An 18,262-nucleotide genomic window follows, 5' to 3' on the forward strand; every position below is an offset into this window, starting at 1 on the left:
ACTCCGCCAAACTCCGCCAAACGCAGCCAAGTGCTGCCAGACAGCTTCTCCTTTGCTGGGTGTATCTGTGATTTAAAACACGGGGTTTTCTCTGTCTTAGCCAGACACAACGGAAGAGCTGGAGGGAATGAGCCCCTCTCTGACCTCCAGCTTGGCCCAGTAAATCACAGCTGGGATCTGGGTTACGAAACAAGCCCCAAAACACAGCAATTTGGGGCATTATTCACGCCGAGCAGAAGATGCCAGAGCACACGCTCCCCACCGCAGCTCGGCTGGGGTGATGCTCTGCCCTACCCAGGGCCACCTCACAGCTGGATCCCACATCAGGGGGACACGACGGCACCGCCAACTGCCACTTACCTCTCCACTGAGCAAAGCGGAGCTTGCCACAGGCTGTCAAAGACACACACCTCCTCGATGCTAACTTCTTTAGGGAGGAAAAAGCCTCCCCGGGGTTGTCTCGGTTAGCAAACATCTGCCACAGCACGTGCGCTCGAGGAGCTCGGCGAGGGAGGCGGGCGTCAGCGAGTTGGGACGATGGTGTTGTAATTACCCTCAGCCTCCCTGTAAGCTGCAGAGCGCCGAAAAGTTACGCCATGGGAAAAGAAAGCAGCCCAACCTATTTATAACGCCTTGCTGGGGAGATGCAGATGGCCGGGCTGACACGCGCTCCAGCACCGGGAGCGGGGGATGCTCTCCCTGCGGACGCGCCCGCACCGCGTTCGGCTCCATCAAACCCTAAATACAGCGACCCCCGGGGCCCGCGCGGGCGTTGCGTACACACCATTGCTGGCTGCGTGGCGGGACGGCCCCGGGGAAGAGCTCCCGCTGCACCTGCAGTTTAAATAATTCCCCTCAGCGCCGCTCTTCGTCCTCTCCCTTCCCGGTAAACCAGCCCACGGGAGCACGGCAAACCAGCCAGGGAGTGCCGGCAGCGGCGGAGCTGAGCAAAAGGAAGGTGGTTTTAATCCTTCCCGCCCGTGCAAGGCAGCCGGGACGGGCGAGGAGCAAACGCGGGGTTGCCGGGAGAGCAAAGGTTGCACCAGGGAGCGAGGGCTCAGCTTTCGGCTCCGGCGGTGTCACGGGGCCGGGGCGGTGGCGAGGACCTTGCCAGCATCACGGGGCGGCTCCCAAAGCGGCAGAAGGGGCCTCGGCGTGGCAGGATACGCCTCAGCCTGTGCAAACCGCCGGCTTTCCCGGGGAAAGGCGGTGCGGACAACCCGGCACTGCAGGGCAACGCTGGGCAAAACCCCGCGGTGTCCCCACCGGCCTCCCCAAAACACGCTGACACCCGCAGCGCTTGCCCTGCGCAGCTCCCATGCTTCCGTTTTCTGGCTCAGTTTCTAGAAAAGAGTGACAAGTCACAGTTATCACCTCCAACTGTGCCGTCTTACCCAGGCAGAGCGTGGTCCTCCATCGCCGCCCCACGCACGGCAAGAGAGGAGCCCGTGGCAGCTCCGTGGTCCTCGGGGCTTTCAGACATGAGCAGCTCAGGACGAGAGATGCTCGGGAGATGCTGGTGGCCACAGCACCAAAGGGAAGGTCACCAGCAAGATGGTGCAGGTGACTCAAGCCCAGCGACGGGGATGCTAAGGGCACAACACGCTGGCAGGAGACCGAATGCCATTTTCCTGCATTTATTTCCAAATCCTCATGAAGAAGCGGATTCCCGAGCAGGCCACCTCACCCACCCTCTCCTGCCTCGGTGTCACCTCCCCGCAGACCTCCCTGCTCTCCTAATCTTCTTTCCCGAGGGTTGGCTGATTTAACTTTAACATCTCCAGCATCCTCTGCAATCCTCCATGTGCAGCCTGGCACGTCGGGCATCACCACCGACCTTCCCCATCCCACGCACGGTGCCCAGCAGCGAGCGGGCAGGGACAGGGAGGACAAAAGACCCGTTGCATTTCCAGACAGGAAATCATTCCATCCCTAGGGAACCCCATCCCTAATTATTTTGCATTAAGAGCTTCCAAATTCACGAACACGATAACCAAGAAGAGAAGAAAAGCAACTAAATTAACTCCAGGAGCCATGGAAGGCAGCTTGGCCTCATGGTGCTCCTGGGATGGGATGGGATGGGATGGGATGGGATGGGATGGGATGCCAGCCAGCTGGTGCCAGTCACCCCCAGGTGACTATTTCTTAACATGTACCGAATCTAAGCAAACAAAACTCATTTTGCACACCCCCACCAAAGCTGCTTCCCCGGCAAAACCCGTCACGCTCTCTCGAAGGGCTTTGTGCAACAGAATTTCCTTTCCAGTTACAACAGCCAGCAGTGACTCTCGGCTCTCTGTTTGTGTAAAGCTCTATCACATGCCGGATAACAGCCCAACAAGGAATTTATAAATATAGTCTTTTGAGGCAGTAATTGTCACTCCAGCCATCTGTTAAAATGAAGAGAGCTCGGCGGCAGCAGCCCGGCAGAGGTAAAAATACAGGGGACAGCATCCCAGCGGTGCCGTGGATGAGCCTCCGAGGGGGAGCAGGGGAGATGCCGTGATTTGGGACCTCATGGGACTTGCCCTTGGACCACTGGCCGTTGATCCTAGGGCTCATCCTGCTCACACTCTGACAAAACGCCCCATCTCCAAACAACATCAAATTTGCCAGCTTTTGCCATTTCACGCCGCCTTCTTGCCGTGTAAGGTGCAGGCCAGCACCTACTAGACTCCAGCGGCTTTTCCAGGCAGGATCAACCTCCAGGAGCCCCGAGGGGCTGCTCCGGCCCCAGCACGCTCCCCAGGGAACCCCACAGCACCAATTTGCTTTTTACCTTCATCCGTGGGCGCCGGCACCCGGGGCTGCTCCTTCCAGCGGGCGAAAAGCGTCTGGCAGGAGGCGATGCCCTGCGTGCCCCGGCGAGCTCGGTGCCGGCGAGGACACAGCCTGGCGTTACAGGGACAGTTTTGCAAGCCTTTACCGGTGCGCGACGATTAATTAAAGCTACGGCGGTCGAAATGAAAGATAAACAAGGCGAGCCAGTGACGCACCCGGGGATTTTCCCTCTCCCCGGGTGCCGCCCCGCTGCCAATGTGCTCCGAGAGTCGGGATGGGAGCCCTGAAGGGACTGCCTGCCGAAATGCCACCCGGGGCAGGACTGGAAAGACCTGTTGCTACTCACACTGCCGGAGCCATGAGGGCACGGGGCTGGGAGGAGAGGTGGGGTGGAGGCCAGCGGAGCCGGCGTCACCGCCTCCCGCGCCGTCACCGACACCCCTGCGTGTGGCAAAGGGTCGGGGCAAACGTTAGCAGCCGGTGACGGAGGCGGCTGGATGCATCCCGCAGCCCAGAGCGTCAGCCCAAACCCAAGCAACCCCCTGCGAGGCTGCGAAGGGAATACACCCGTTTCGTTCTGCGCTTGTGTAAGGCCGGGTCCGCAGGTCCCTGACCCGCGGCCAGGATCCCCAAATGCTCGAGGAGTAACCCCCCATCCCAAATCCAGAGTCGATGGGATGCCCCGAGGCAGCCGCTCTAGTGCCCCGGTCCCCATCTCCCACTGCTCCAACTGCTGCACAAACCAGTTCAGCCAGATGGGGTGGAAAAAAAAAAAAAAAAAAAAGAAAAAAGGCAAAAAAAAGGTGGCTTTATTTCTCCCTGACATTTAATAACCTTTATTGTCCTCTAAGCGGCAGTTTCCCATCCCGAGGGCCAGCAACACGGCTGATCTTCCTCTGGGCTGGAAACGCTTTAAAGCCCAGCAGCCGCCCCCGTCTCTCTGCCCTCCGCCAACAGCGAGAAACCCCGAAAGATTCAAAAGGCACAAAACAGAAGGAAACGCCACAGGAAGCGGCAGCCCTGGATGCCGGGGTCGGGCTGGCTCCTCCGGAGCTGGCTGCAAACCTTGCATCCCTGCCGCCTCCCGGGCTCCCGGCTTCGCCCCGCGGCATTTCCCGGGCTGCTCCGGTTATTTTTCAGCACTGAGCTCGTACAAAAAGGTGCCGGGGCCGCAGCGGAGCATCCGACCCATCGGATGCCGTAGTTACAAGACGAGGAGGAGAGCTGCTGACGACTCGCAGGAGGCAAAAGGAGAAATTAATGGTGCTGCAATTCCCACTGCCTCCGTCATTAGGAAAAGCAAACGCATTCGAGCATCCTCACTCGAATGCACAATGTAATTTGTTTCAAGTTTTATATCATCCTGCTTCCTGGAGGTGGGCTGGAGCTGGGAAAAGTCTTTGGTTTTGTCAGCCGCGCTTCAGGGCAGATGCAAAGCAAAGGAGGGGATTTGCAAAGACTTGTATAAAGAGGGGAAAAAAACCATCTAAACCTCGGCGATGGTGCTGCAAGAGGCAATCGGCCACTAAACTGTTATAGACGTTATCACCCGGAGCTGCTTGCTAATAAAATAGCTAATTAGCTTAATGTTTAACTTCAGTCTTTTATGGAGGGTGTCGGTGAGGTTTTCTCCCACCCACCCACCCACCCAACTCTGCACCACCTTGGCGTCACCGTGCTCCCGCGCGAAGCGGTTGGCACCGCCTCCCCCGAAAGCACGAGTTTTGGGGCAGCGGAAGGATGGGAGAACCCCGGTCTTAGCCGGGATTTAATCCTCTCCTCGAGCCGCGGGCTTTGCACGAGGAGGTTGGGATTTTCCCCAGCCCGGCTCGCGGCGTTTCCTCCTCGGGGCCTCTTGTTTGCGCAGGCGGTGGTCACCGCCGGCGTTTCCTCCTCCTCCCGGTGCCACGGAAAGGGCCGCGCTCGCCCCTCGCAGCGCCTCCGGGGGAGCAGCCTGGCCGGGCATCGCCACCCGCGACTCCCCAAACTCACAAACCAGCTCTAATTGAGGCAGCGGATCTGCTCATCCCATCCCACCCCCCCCCCCCCCAAAAAAAAAAAAAAAAAAAGCTGCAGAGCTCCCCCCGCGCTTTCTGCTTCTGGTTTTTAATCTGAGACCACAGCCAGACCGTCACCCGTGTCACGCTACGTAATTCAAATCAGGTCTCTGGGTGCTGCCGCAATAGAAAAATAATAAAATACAGACCTGGTGGTCCCACGGTAGCAAAATCGCTGGGCTTTTTCTCCGGGGCTGGAACAAGGAAGAGATAAAACACGCTTGCTCCGGAGCACAGGCAAACAACAGCTTATCACCCCACGTTAGCAGCCTCAAGGCTATCGCACGGCTTCAGGAAAAGTATTATTCCTCTCCGCTCGCGGTAAAGTTTCTATTTTTGGCCCCTCCGTCACACCGAGCCGCTGCCTTCACCCGCACCGGGCTGGGAAACCGGCCAGCCCCGCGGCCCCCAGGGATCCCTGCAAAGCCCCTTTCCTCCGCGGCTGCCAAACTCACCGGCAAACGGCTAAACTTTCGGCAAAACGGAGGTAGTTTTTGTCAAAGCTGCAGATCCCTTGCAGTTCACCTCGGTTTGGGGTTGGGGTTTTCTTCCACCCACCCCCCCCCCTCAAAATGGGTGATTTCTTGGAAGGTCTCCCCAGCGGAGACCAAACGCGCCAGCCCGCAGTGGGCACCGCACGGCATCGCCGCCGGCAGCCCAAATTTGCAGAGGGAGTTAAATGGGGGTGGCTGGAATGCATCTGCCTGCAGATGCCGGCGGGCATCGGCCGGGGGAAGGCTGCGAGCCCGGGCGGGCTGCTGGGGAGGCTGTCCCGGGAGAGCAGGCACCAGTTTGGAGAGGTTTTGATGCTGAGGAGGGTCCAGCCAGGGCTACCAGAGGGTGTGGGGCCGGAGCCGGTATCCCAGGGGATGGCTCGCCTGGCTCGGGGGGGAGATACCCAAAGGGCAGCTGCAAGCGGGCAGAGCCAGACTTCGTGTGCTGGACTTCGCAACGACACTTTGTGGGGTTCAGGGTGGGAAACGGTGGATCCTCTGTCCTCGTGGGGCCAGAAAAAGCCACAGATGATCTGACCCAGCGCTGGTGACAGCCCTGCGTGGTGGGCAAGGGACCGCCAGGTCCTTCTGCCAACACATCTGTGATGCTCTCCTCCCAGCACCACGTCTTCTTTGGCCAGAAAGAACAAATACGTTCATTTTACCTCTTCGCTGGTTCCCTTTCCCAGACCTCATCAGCTCGCCTTGGTCGCAGAGCTGCCACCACGCCACTGCCGTGCCCACATCCAAACACTAAACGCATTGAAAAAAAAAAAAAAAGAACATTTCTGAGAATGACGTTCTGTAGAACTGCGGGATCTGTAATTGAGGGTGAAATTATGTCCGGGGTGCATTTCAGTACTGAAAATAGCATGATAAATTAGCTCAGCTTTTTCCTGGTTGACTCAGCTAATCCTTCAGACGCCGACAGACAGATTTGATTGTATCATCTCTCCTTGGGCTCAGTAAATACCAAGGCCAAGTCGTGGCAGCCGCAGCAGATATATACGGAGCTGCTGCCTGCAATGTCTAATCTGCCCTTATTTCTGAATGCGCCACAGCTCGGCAGCGGAGCTGAACAGAGGTCGCTCACGCTCCTGCTTTGATTTATGAATATGGATTTTGTTGGTTAAGCCATTAGGAGCGGTGATGAAGCAATTCAGCGTACATCCTGAACTGCAGCTCGCCTCATTTGAAGCCCGCTCTGCAGAACGTTCCCCGTGTCTTCCCCCTGCAACGCCGTTCGTGCAGAGAAGATTATATCAAGGCTTTGTCTGTAACGCTGTAATTCCACCTTGCCGCCCTGAGCCCTCTCCTATGCGAAACAACCCAGCCGCAGGCAAGGAAACGGTTGCAAAATGAGATTGCAGAGGACTCACACCCGTGACCAGCAGGAGAAGCTGATATCCCACCCAAGAAGCTTTTAAAGAGAAGCGTTAAATCCGCTGAGACCCCAGCAGGGACTCCGCTCTGGCTGTCTGCGGTGCTGCCCCAACGCCTCCATCCGCCCCGGGGGAGGCGGGGATGCTCCCGGCTGGGGTAGCTGGGGTGGGGGTCACCCACCCCGCTCTGCTCACCGACCTCCCCCCGGGGCTAAGCACTCGAGAAGAGAGTTACCATCATGGCCACGGCTCGCTGAGCAGCCGAGCATCGCTCCCCGCCGAAAGCCCAAACCGGTTAGATCCCTCTTCCAAGGTCGTATTCCCTGTTCCCGGGTCAGCACGTCCCAGCCCCATTCCACAGGGCTTTGTACCAGCACCGGGTAAGAAACAGGCTGTGCCCGGGAGGCCTCCCTGTGCAATTAGAGAAAACAAAGAGGGAGATGGGAATTGTCCGTACAGCGCGGCGAGGGCCGGAGTACAGCCTCTGCCGCCTGGCTCCCAGCTGGCTGCTGGCTCTGAGACTTGTTCCCCCCCCCCCCGGTATCTGCTTGTGTTGGAGAGGAGAAGGCTCCCCCCCGGCTGGTGATTGCCTCCAGCTGCCCCCGTGTCAGGCACCACGCGGTAGAAGGCCAATTTGGCACCTTCTCCCTAACGAACTAGCACGAGCCAACATGTGGTCGTGGATGAAACAAATGGGTTATGGATGCAGGAGCCTTTGGGAAGGGTCCCAGCGAGGGCAGGTTTCCCCTTTCCAGCAAGCAAGATGCTCAGAAAGGAGCAGGAATAATATCCTGGAGCTCTCCCTTCCAGAGTGGCAGAAAATTAAATTTCCACATTTATTTATTCGAGCAACTCACAGAACTCCTAAACGGAGTGGATCAGCCGCAGCCATCTAGCGCATCACTTGCCAGCCGTCCCCTCCTCGTTTGTTTTTAATTAGCAGCAACACGTAGGGGGGCTGAGCCAGGCAGTGCGAGCGCTGCTGATACAGTGAGAGATAACGGAGCTCGCCTTCTCCATCTGGGATTAGAGGACATCAGGCAGTTGGCTGCAAATCACCCCCTAATAGGCCGGGAGCAAGGGTGGGATAAACGCACTGGAGCAGGTAACAAGGTCACTGCCAAAAGGACACTCGCTCTGTGTCTCAGGTATTACAGTAACGAGGATTGAGGGACAGGGGGTCAAACGAGGCTCCGCGGGAAGAGAGGTGGACTGCACGAAGCAGGGTGAGCTACAAGACCTGCCCCAGCCGGTGGCTAATTTGGGTTCCCAGAGGTGAGGCGAGGGACGAGAAGGTGAGAAAAAGCCACAGGGAGAAGGCAGCCACGAGAAAACCACCCAGAAAAACACGGGGGAGAGAGGCGAGAGAGAGGAAGGCTGAAACGGGGAGAGGGAGGGGAGTGAATTTACATATAAATTTGAAGCAGTTGCGTCCTCCCGGGCTCAGGGGAAGCACAAAACAGTCACAGTGGCTAAGGTGGGTTCGGGCTGTGCCCTGGGTAGGAGCGACAGACCGCGAGAGCTGATGGGAACCGGTTCGCTTAGGACCAGGTGGAGAAGGGTGGGTGGTGGGAGCAGGAAAGATGCTCCAGTTTGCACCTCTCCCAGTGTGACCCCAGAGCAGCCCACGAGCCCCGACGGAAGACCCAGCCCCAGCGGGAACAACACTGTCCCTCCAGCCTGGACCCGGCTTGCACCGGGGGGATGCCAGGGCCACCAGCAGCCTGGAGCGACGGATGGCGAGGCAGAGCACGCGGTGACGGAGCAGGAAGCAGGGAAGGAAGTGCGTCAGGTCAGCTAACGAGCTGCTTATTGAATAATTCAGAGGGAGCTGATCACCGGTGGCCACAGACTCCCATTGCCCTCCCTGCCCTTTGCACGGGTGTTTCGTTTCACCAGCGCCTCCTTACCTGGTTCAGCCCTCCCCACTCATTTTTGGTGGGAGAAAGCACCGTCCCCCCATCTCCCTGGGCCAGGCATCCTCCAGGCGTGGCTGCTGGCAAACCCACACGCCGGGGTCCCCCCTGTCAGCCCCCCCCCCCCCCCCCACTGTGGCAGTGCCACAGGGAGGGGGCACAAGGCTGCCCGTCAGCAGGCAGCTGCAGCCACGGAGGGCAGCGGTAGAGCATCCTGGGGCTGCTGCCACCCAGTCCCCTGGGGTGCCTGGGTCCCATAGGTGCTCCCGAGGGTCCCCACCTCATCCTGGGGGATGTCCCAGGGGTCTTGAGTCCCATAGGTGCTGATCCCAAGAGTCTCAGGTTGTCGGGGTGCCAGTCCCATGTGAATGACCGCAGTGAACGACCACAAGAACGCGTGGAAGGGGAGGGCGGCGTGCAAGCCAGAGGGTGACAACTCCATGGAACCAAAGAAAGGGCTCACACCTCTGTAATTAGCCACGTTGAGAGTCCACGTCCACGGGAGTACCGGTTGTATGAGTGTCTGTGGCTCCATGAGTGCCCGTGCCCACGGGGGTGCCGGTCCCATGAGTGTCTGTGGTCCCATGAGTGCCGGTCCTACACATGCCTATGCCCATGGGGGTGCTGCTCCCACGAGCATCCATGACCATGGGGGTGCCGGTCCCACAAGTGTCCATGGTCCCCCGCCTGTCCGTGCCCGCGGGGGTGCCGGTCCCACGCGTGTCCTGCTCCCACGCGCGCGCCCGTGCCCGGTCTCCGGGCGCCCCCTGGCGGTGGCGACGCGCCACAGCACCGCCCCGCAGCGACCTCTCCCGGCAGCGGCTGCCGCGGGTCCCCCCCGGGGGCGGGGGGGGGCACATGCCGCGGAGAGAGTGACTGCCAAGAGCGGGGTTTAAAAGGGCCGTTGCGACATTAAGTCCCGGGTCCCAAAGGCACAGCCACTGGCGTCGGGGAGCGGGGAAGAGGGAGCGCACACACGTGAACGCGTGGCGGGGAGGGCAGCGCGCAAGCCGGAGGGTGACGACTCCACGGAACCAAAGAAAGAGCTCACGCCTCTTTAATTAGCCACGTTGAGCTTGCCACTAATTAACCTTCTGCCCTGGGAAGAGGAGGAAGACACAAAGCCCTGCTGGGGAGAGGGGTGAGCAAAGCACACACCCGATTACTCATCCTCCTCCCAGCAGAGGCCCCCGGGGAGGGATGCTGAGGGGACAGAGCCAAGTTTGCACAGCCCATCATTTCCCCGTTTAGGTGCCCCCAAAGGTTGGGAAACTGGGAAACACCACCCCTTGGATCAAGAATCACCCTCTCTCTTCCCCTGGTCTCCAGACTCAACACAGTGGCTCCCAGCCTCTAACGCAGCTCACGGGGGGGGTGGACCCTGGGGGTCTGTCCCCCTCCATTCCCTCCCGCACCAGGAGGGAGGGCAGGCCATGATCACCTCTCCCAGGAGGGAAAGAGCTCAGGGTAAAACAGACGGCAGACAATCAGAAAACAGTGAAAAATTCCAAACCGCCCAAGCAGCACTGAATAAAAGCCTCTGTTCCAGCCCGTTCCCGAAGGAGCACGGAGATCAGGACCGAGACGAAGTGTTTCACACGTGCCCTGAATAAGCTCACACAACGCCCGCACCACACTGGCTTCTGGGCCGGTTGGTCAGCGTGAGGCTCCAGCCGTGCCCAGCGGCACGTGTCTCCCAACAGCCAAAAATAAAGTAAGAATTAAGCAGAAAGGCCGCAGTATTGCACCGAGAGGGAATGGCAAAACCTGATGTTGCTTTCACATCCCGTCCTTACCCCAGGGTAAGGTCTCCAGCTGCTGCCAGGAGTTGGGCTCACACAGGGAACTGGTTTTCAGGCACGTAGGTGCAGCGTTAAGAAGGGAGACCCACCTTCCTTCCTGGCTGGAACCAACAGACCTCTGACTCCACGATAAGGCACCAAAACCTTGTGGATTTTAGAAACAAGTCAAGTAGGAAGAAGCAGCATCACCACAAACAGCAGCGGTGGCCTCTTTGGCAGAGCACAAACACAGCCCTGCGAGGAGACGAAGATGCAGCTGCAAACACAGTCCCTGAGCCAGTGCGGGACGTGCCTGTTCACAGCAAGTGTCTTCCCAGAGAAGGAAAAATTCCCCCTTGCACGGCCTCAGTGTCTAAGTTAACAACTGCAGGGACAACCCACTGCCTGTTCCACAGTTAACAGCCCATAACTGGCCGTGACGCTCGGGACTTTACCCCGAGCAGATGGAAAAAGCAGTTCATCCATCACCAAGCCGGCAGGAGGAACGTCTCTGCCAGGTCACAGATACCTCCTCACTCCTCGCCCAGGGGCTGCGGCAAAGGAGGTGAGCGAGGCTTAGCCCTGTGCCGCCCCGCTCCTCTCCAGGAGGCGTTCAGCTGCCCAACACCTTCTTCTCATCTCCGAGTTTCTTTGGAAGGAGAGGGAGGGTTGCAAGCCAGCGTTGGGGAGGTGCACGTGGTTGGTATTCAGAAATGCCGCCACTTGAGAAACTACATTTGTGCTCTGCAAAGGCCAAACATATGGTGAGAGTTATTGCATGCTTATTAGACATGTTTTACTATTTTCTCTTGCTAAGGCTTGAACCACTGCGTGATCGTTTATAGAACACCTCACATGAAGGAGTGGGGTCGGATATGCCTTTAGCACCAGAAAATTAATGCATGGGATTGGTGGTTAAAAAAAGGGGGAAACGGAAGAGGTCACACATTGACAGAGGACTGCCCTGGAGGAGCTGTAATAGCACACTCTGCCCTTGATTAACCACTGCCATTAAGGCAAAGGCATTTCCAGATTAAAAGTTCGTGAATGAGCTTTGGTAGTTTGGTGCTCCATGGCCAAGGTTTGTTCTCAAAAATAATAATCTGCCAAGAAACCTACTGGCAGAATTGGGTTGCACAACTGGAAGCCCAACACCCACCCCAGCAGAGGCAGGACTGGGGCCATTCATACCGAACTGGGGACTCCGCCGTACGTCCTGGCGCACGACCGGGCACAAGACCCGCTGCACAAGGATAAATGACTCCTCAGTGGCAGCTGAGCTCACGCAACAAACTCTCCCATTTCAGCATAATCGCTCTTTTGGGAAAGCTGTGAGAGCAGTTCAGCCGTGAGGCGGGTGTGAATTTGAAGGTGGAGGGGGGAACGTGAAAAAAGGCGTAAGAAATACAGACGACGTCTTTTAGCCTGATTCCATAAAGAATGATCACGCTGCTTCCCCCTCCTCATCCCTTGTGTTGGTTTTGGGCCAGCTGATCTCTTTCAGACTAAGTGGAAAGAAGAATAAAATAAAATAAAATAAAAACATCAGGATTATCATATGCTTCCTTTCAGAGAGGGAGAGCTGTGGCTGGGAGGGCAGAAAGACTTCTTCAGGGCGCAGGTTGTTACTTCTGCCAGCCCCACATCTGCGGCAGGAGGGAGCCCGGCCCCCAAAGCAGGAGCTGTGCGGGGGGAAACACCAGAAAACAGGGACAAGGGAAGAGCTGGGAGCATGAGGTGTGGGGGTGTGTGCCTCGCATCTTCAGGAAATCTGTTTAACTGCTCACCGAGTACCCAAACAAGGGAAAACGAATTCTTATCGTGGGGTGGAAGACAGGCTGCTGCATGTCAGAAGGGTGGAACTCACCTGCTGCTTTCCTGTGGAACAGAAAGGGGAAAAAAAAAAAAGAAGCAAACAGAAGTAAGTTCACAAAACTTTCCTTTTTATTATTTGAAATTGGAAAAGGCTCCTTGGGTAACAATGATCAGGTGTAAAAGTAACACACGCATTTTGCTCAGCTTTCTGATACCTGGGATGAAGGAGGCCAAGTGCTGCAAAGTCACGTCTGGCTTTTAGACAGCCCGTTCCTCTCAAACCCACCAAGAAAAGGACAAGCAAAACCCAACCCTCAGACAGGGGAGCAGACTGGGCAGGTGAGTTCTTTAAACTACATTTCTCACGTTCCACATGGATATTTGTGGCATGAAACCGAAGTGTTTTGATATCAAATGGCATTTTAGAAAGAAAAGCTCACCTTTTCCCGCTGCGTTACCCTCTGTACGAACCAGGGATCTGATGTTTCACTGTCATTTTTATTAAGTACCGCAGGACACTTTATAGAGACTTATTTACACTCAAAGCCTACAGGAGATGCCCAGATTAATCCATCGGTGTCATGTTAAAGTGGTGAGTGCAAAATACATACGGAAACAGGGTACACCTGCTTAGGGGAAGTAGGACTATTAATCAATGAAAAAAAAGTGCAGATTGCTTTAATTAAGCTAACGAACAGTCAATCCCAGTGCTCTTTTCCTCAAAAATTTCCTCAAAAACGACTGCAATCCAAACAAAAACCAGAATCATCCGTTTTAATTTAGCACACGATAAAAAGTCAGTGGCACTCACAGTTTGGTAACTTATTTTCCACTCCACCGCCCGATCACACATCTCAAATATTTCACTGCCCAACTGGTAAGTTACGCCGTCCGTCTGGCCCGCGGCGCAAAGGCCAGCGTGCCAATCCTTTGGCAGCTGAACGCAACAGAAGATTATTGGCCACGTGAGCAACCAGCTACGAGACAGAGTTAATATATTATCATTTCCTAAACTAGCAAGTTGAGATTATACAACCCATTTCCACACAACACCCAACACTCCCATTAAGTTCCACTAGTTTTAAATTAATAAAAAGCAATAAAAAGTCATCCTCGCTTAAAAGTAAACACTGAGCCAGCTGCATTTTGGGTTTTTTCCTGGTAGCTTACACCTCCAAGCACGCTTAAACAAGACTTTGCTTTCTCTCCAGTACAAATTTCCTAAACAACTGCCATCCGACCTCTGCTGTCCCATTCCAGAGTAGCCGTGGCTACTGTTCACTCCAGAGGGAAGCTGACAGCCAAAATTACCAGTAACTCCATTCTTTTTCCTCCTCCTCAATAAAAAAAAAAAAAAAGCCTGACAAGTCCACGTGGACTGCAGTGAGTCTCCTACAACCACAACGCCTGATCACAGCATATTTATAGCTATGAAATCAGGCCCAACACAAACAAACCGGCTGGATGAGGATCTTTGATGCTTCTGTTTTCCAGCTGGCCAAACCCGCGTGTTTTGACAACACTGAAAGCGTGATCCAGGAGCACAACACAGCCCGAACATGTAAGCCAGTCACTTGCTATTGCTCCCGAGCTAGAATTAAGCCCCAGTTCTTGCTGCGGCTACTGGGGCAATACTCATCTGCAACCTAATTGCAAGCGCTTTGTTTATTCCGAAAGGCTTCTGCCAAGAGAGTATTCCTGCCCTTGACGTGTTGTTTTCCATCCTCCCCAGCACTTTCCACCCATCTGGGATAAAGCAGTAAAGCCAATTGTCCCCGAGATTTTCCACAGAGCGAACAGGACGAGGACACGTCAGCACCAGAAATTTACCACCATCTGCAAAGCACCACCACACATTATCCCTGTCAACAGCTCACAGAAATATCCCAACGAGCTGGACAACCGGGGTTCCGCGAAGAAGCAGGGTACGCGCTGAGACATACTGCGCAAGGGAGTGGTACAGACCGTACCAAACATGAACAAGTACAACAAGATACTGTACTGTCAGCACCGCTTCCCACAGGTACCACGAGGGAAGATGGGACCGGCGCTGCAGTCGCATCCCCCTCGGCCACAGACGATGCTCAGATCCAAACTGCCTGCCGCTAAGTCTGGCTGTGCTTCTCTTCTTCCTCCCCCTCTCCCAAAGCTTTCAGAGCTGCAAGTTATAACTCCTCGTCGTGCTATTCTGCTTTTCTCTGAAAGCACTGATGTAGCCATGCACAAAGGAACCAGCAAAGGCGCAGGAGCGCCCAGCGCATTTCTGCCAGCCTCTCCAGATCTGCCGTCTTGACAGCTTTTCTCGCCCAAAGCCAAATCAGAGGGAATTTTCTTCTGAAATGCCACAAAAGCCTGCCAGGCTTTGAGGAGCAGAAGGTGAGAAGGCAGAGGAGGAGTATTAATACAAAATTTGATATTTTCATTGCCTTTGCTCTAGCCAGAATAAGGCCACGGTGTATCAGCACATTTTGCCTTTAATCGGGACTAGCACATTTGACATTTTGAGGCCAATCAGGTACACTACAAATAAAAAGATGCTACTACAGTGGCAAAGCTGAGCTGTGAAAAGTTCTTGCAGGGCACCAAGCCTCTGCAAAGCCTTCTCTCCAGCCAGCCAAGCAGGTCTCGCCTTCGGAAGTGAGACCCTTAGGACTGCTACTGAAAGGATTAGGAAAGGACAAGCTACAAGAAGAACTGTCTTAGCCTGGAGAAGAGCAGATGCACAACCTGTGCCAACAGCCAACCAACAGGTCCTCACCCAAGTGACAAAGCAGACCTGTATTCAGCACCGAGCACAACACTCCTGCCATCTGCTATCCGTGGGTTTGCGCTCCCCAGCAGGCTCCTGATACCATGGGGAATTTAAGCTGCAGGTAACAACTACTAAAAGCATTTTATGCCACAGCAGGGGAACATACCTACACCGCCTTCACACACTCAGCCAACCCAACACAGCAGGTTACAGGGAGGAGACCGGCGTCAGAGTCAGCATCTGGACTAAGGAGACAGTGACTCAGGTCTCGGGCCAAATGCTTGTAGTGCATTCAATGCAGTCTGGATTTTCAATCTTACTTTAAAAACAAAAAGCAAAAACTATTAAGTCAGTCATGTAAAACTTCAGAATTTTTATTTTTTTCAGGTGAGTGGGAACATTGAAGGAAGGAGTTATGGATCCATTTGCAGCTGAAGCAGAGCTGGTTTTAGGGACAAGCGATTAACACAGCTGCCCAAGGGACCTCTCTCATCCCTTTGGGCTGCTAGGGAGAATACAAAGCAGCCAACATACTGGCTGCACCAGCCTCACAGCGAGCTCCAAGACAAACTGGCTACCCAGATGTCAAACAGACTCCTCATGTCTTTAGGTATCCCAGAAATCTGCATCATCAAGCTGGAAAACTCTGTCTGTAAGATTAAGCACACGCTCTCCCTCTGCACACAGCTCAGCAGCTGCAGCAAAAGGCCGAGATGCCCGATTTTAGCTGCGGCTCACCTCTCTGCCCACACAGCAAGGCTCAGAGAACTGCCACCCTTCCCCTCTCCCAGCCCCGCGTGATGGGGTGAGATCCAAATCAACTCTTCCTTCTGCTGATGCTGACAGGAACACCTCTAACAGGCTGCTCGGAAACAACCTACTTTTTATAGCTTATTCACTAGAGCAGTAATAGCACTTCAGATGCTCACCTCTAACACCGAGGCAGGTTTTCCACTACTGACAAAGCAGTAGGAAACAAAGAAAAAAGTGCCCCAAATCACCTTCAAATTCCCAGAGGCTTGTGCAACTATATCCAAAGAGACAGGAATTAATCCTGTGAGTGACGTGACCTTCTGCTCAAAGTCTCTGCTGGAGACTCGGTTCTCACGCAGCTTGAGGGAACACTCAAGAGCCAGAAATGGCAAAAAGCCCTTGTGAGTGTGAAAATAAAAGCTGCTCGCAGTCAGGGTAAGTAGGCAGGGACCGAAACTTCTCCACTGAAGGGGTTTGAATCCTCTCACCGCAACACATGTACAGACACATTTACAAACCAAAACCTGCAGAAGATGTAAAGGCAGAGTTTTGTTAGACACCGATTCCACTGGTAGCAGAAAGAGACGAAACGTGTTTATCACAGCCAGAGAGCAACTGCAACAAAGGATGTATTTTGCCTGTAACCAAAAGCTTCCTTACAAATAGCTCTCCTCTCTGCACAAGGATCCCTATCATCTCTTCCTACACAGGATTAACATGTGCTGATGCAAATGCTGATGGTTTATAGCACTACTCACAGTCTGTGTATTCGCACTGGCCAGGATTTCCCTGCATAGGACAGACAGGGAGTCTGCTTCCCCACCTGCAGCCCATGCTTCCCAGTGGATCTCAGATCTGCCACACAGAATGCAGGTATCATGGAAAGAAATTAAGCCCAGGAGCTTTCTGTGCAAGCAGCAATCATGTGGGATGAAACAAGTGTGACAAGAAAGGGAACAGAAGGGTCCTGTGAGTGGAGCAGCAGCACCCACCTGTCAGCACCAACCGTAAAAGGCGCCAGAACAAGCCACAGCAATATTAGGAGAATCCCTCACCGCTCCTTCAGACTGCACAGGGCAACCTGATACAAGAATGACACATAACTGGGGTCACATCAGTACCAGTGACACATGGCGCCTACTGCTGCCCACCACAGACAGGAGTCAGCAGGTTGCATTTGGGTTTATTTCACAGTTAGTTTTCTTTTTTCTCCTTCCTTTACATTTTCAGGCCCACTTTAAAAGATCCAAGGTAAACCTTTCAGGTACACAACCAGTTCTGAATGCACCAGCTTCTGCAGTTTACACTTATTTCCAGTCCCGTACCCAGCTCCTATAAGAAAAAAAGAATCATCTCCTCTACGCTCGCTAACACCCAGACCTGGAGCCCCAGGGACAGCACATCCACCAAGCTCCAAAAGCCAGGGCAACACTACACACGCTGTCATTTACAGTGGGGAATCCTCCCCTTGCTGCCAAGCTGAGGGAATTTCTCAAAAAGAAACCGCCCACGCCAATTACTAAGCCAAGGATGCAGGTATTACACCAGTCTCTCTTGATGATGCTGCACCCAAAGAAAGGTTTCTGGAGAGGAGGACGTGCTTCGTTACTGCTGACGCAATTTATCATTAAGCAGCCAGATAGTCTGCGGCGGGGGACCACACAGGTTTTCAGGAGGGTAAAGCAAGTCTCCCAGGGGGACAGATGGGCCTAGAGTGCAGCAAAGGCTTAAACGAGTCCCTTCTGTGAAGAAGAGCTCTTTCCACGGGAGATTGCTAATGGTCAGAGCAGGCAGCTTGTGTCTATCCAGTCAATTAGATCTTCTTCTGATCCAGCTCTGACCTTGAGTCATTTTTGTTCCAATACATTCTTTTTGCAATAAGAAAGGTCTAATTCCTCCTCTGCAGGATCCCTTCAGCTCTACAAAGCTATGTTACAGACTGGGTAACGAGGACTGCTAAGGGAACAGTGTAGGGTGGCAGGGAGGAAAGGGCAGTCATGGATATTTTAACCGGGATGTGTACATTTGGGGTAAAAAGGCTTTATTAAAAGTGCATGCTTTGATTCAGAGGTACCGAGAGCAAGGAATCCCCATCCCAGCCCTGGTTGGGGAGTGCAGCAGCCTTTGCAACCCCTAGCCCTGTCCATCACAAATCACCCATCAAGTAGCCAGTGACTGAATGTTCTTCAGCATTTCATCAAAAGCCTCACGGGAAGGCGCTTCGGCGTTCTGGAAGGAGACCTTGATCCGGCTGTAGAGACTGAAGGACTTCAGCTCCAGCCAGATGAATCCAAAGCGATCGTCATCAAAGAGAACAAAGACACCTGGTGTTCGCTCAGGGCTGGTGAAGCCATGGCCAGCAATAAGCCCCGTCCCATAAAAACTGCAGGGAGAGAAAAATAGCAAAAAAGATGTGAGAACAGCCATAATTATCCAACGTTTAATAAAATAAAACTAAAAAAAAACCCAAACGCGCACACAAAACTACGATCAAGCCATTGTCTCACTGCCAGGTGCTACAGAACGGGGAG

General features: G+C 54.5%; 1 protein-coding gene across 1 annotated transcript in view; it reads right to left on the reverse strand.

Annotated features, from left to right (window-relative positions):
- Positions 1-12,333: 12,333 nt before the first annotated feature.
- FBXO31 (F-box protein 31) overlaps positions 12,334-18,262 on the reverse strand; it is a gene marked incomplete at its 5' end in the record, with an annotated part of 28,129 nt that continues 22,200 nt past the window's right edge. Inside the window, one exon of the mRNA XM_082489660.1 lies at positions 12,334-18,114. Within this exon, the coding sequence (XP_082345786.1) occupies positions 17,892-18,114 (223 nt within the window). The 3' untranslated portion in view covers positions 12,334-17,891. The remainder of the gene's footprint in view (positions 18,115-18,262) is intronic.

The sequence above is a fragment of the Vanellus vanellus genome, assembly GCF_965231255.1.
Source record: "Vanellus vanellus genome assembly, chromosome: 12".
Lineage (NCBI taxonomy): Eukaryota > Metazoa > Chordata > Aves > Charadriiformes > Charadriidae > Vanellus > Vanellus vanellus.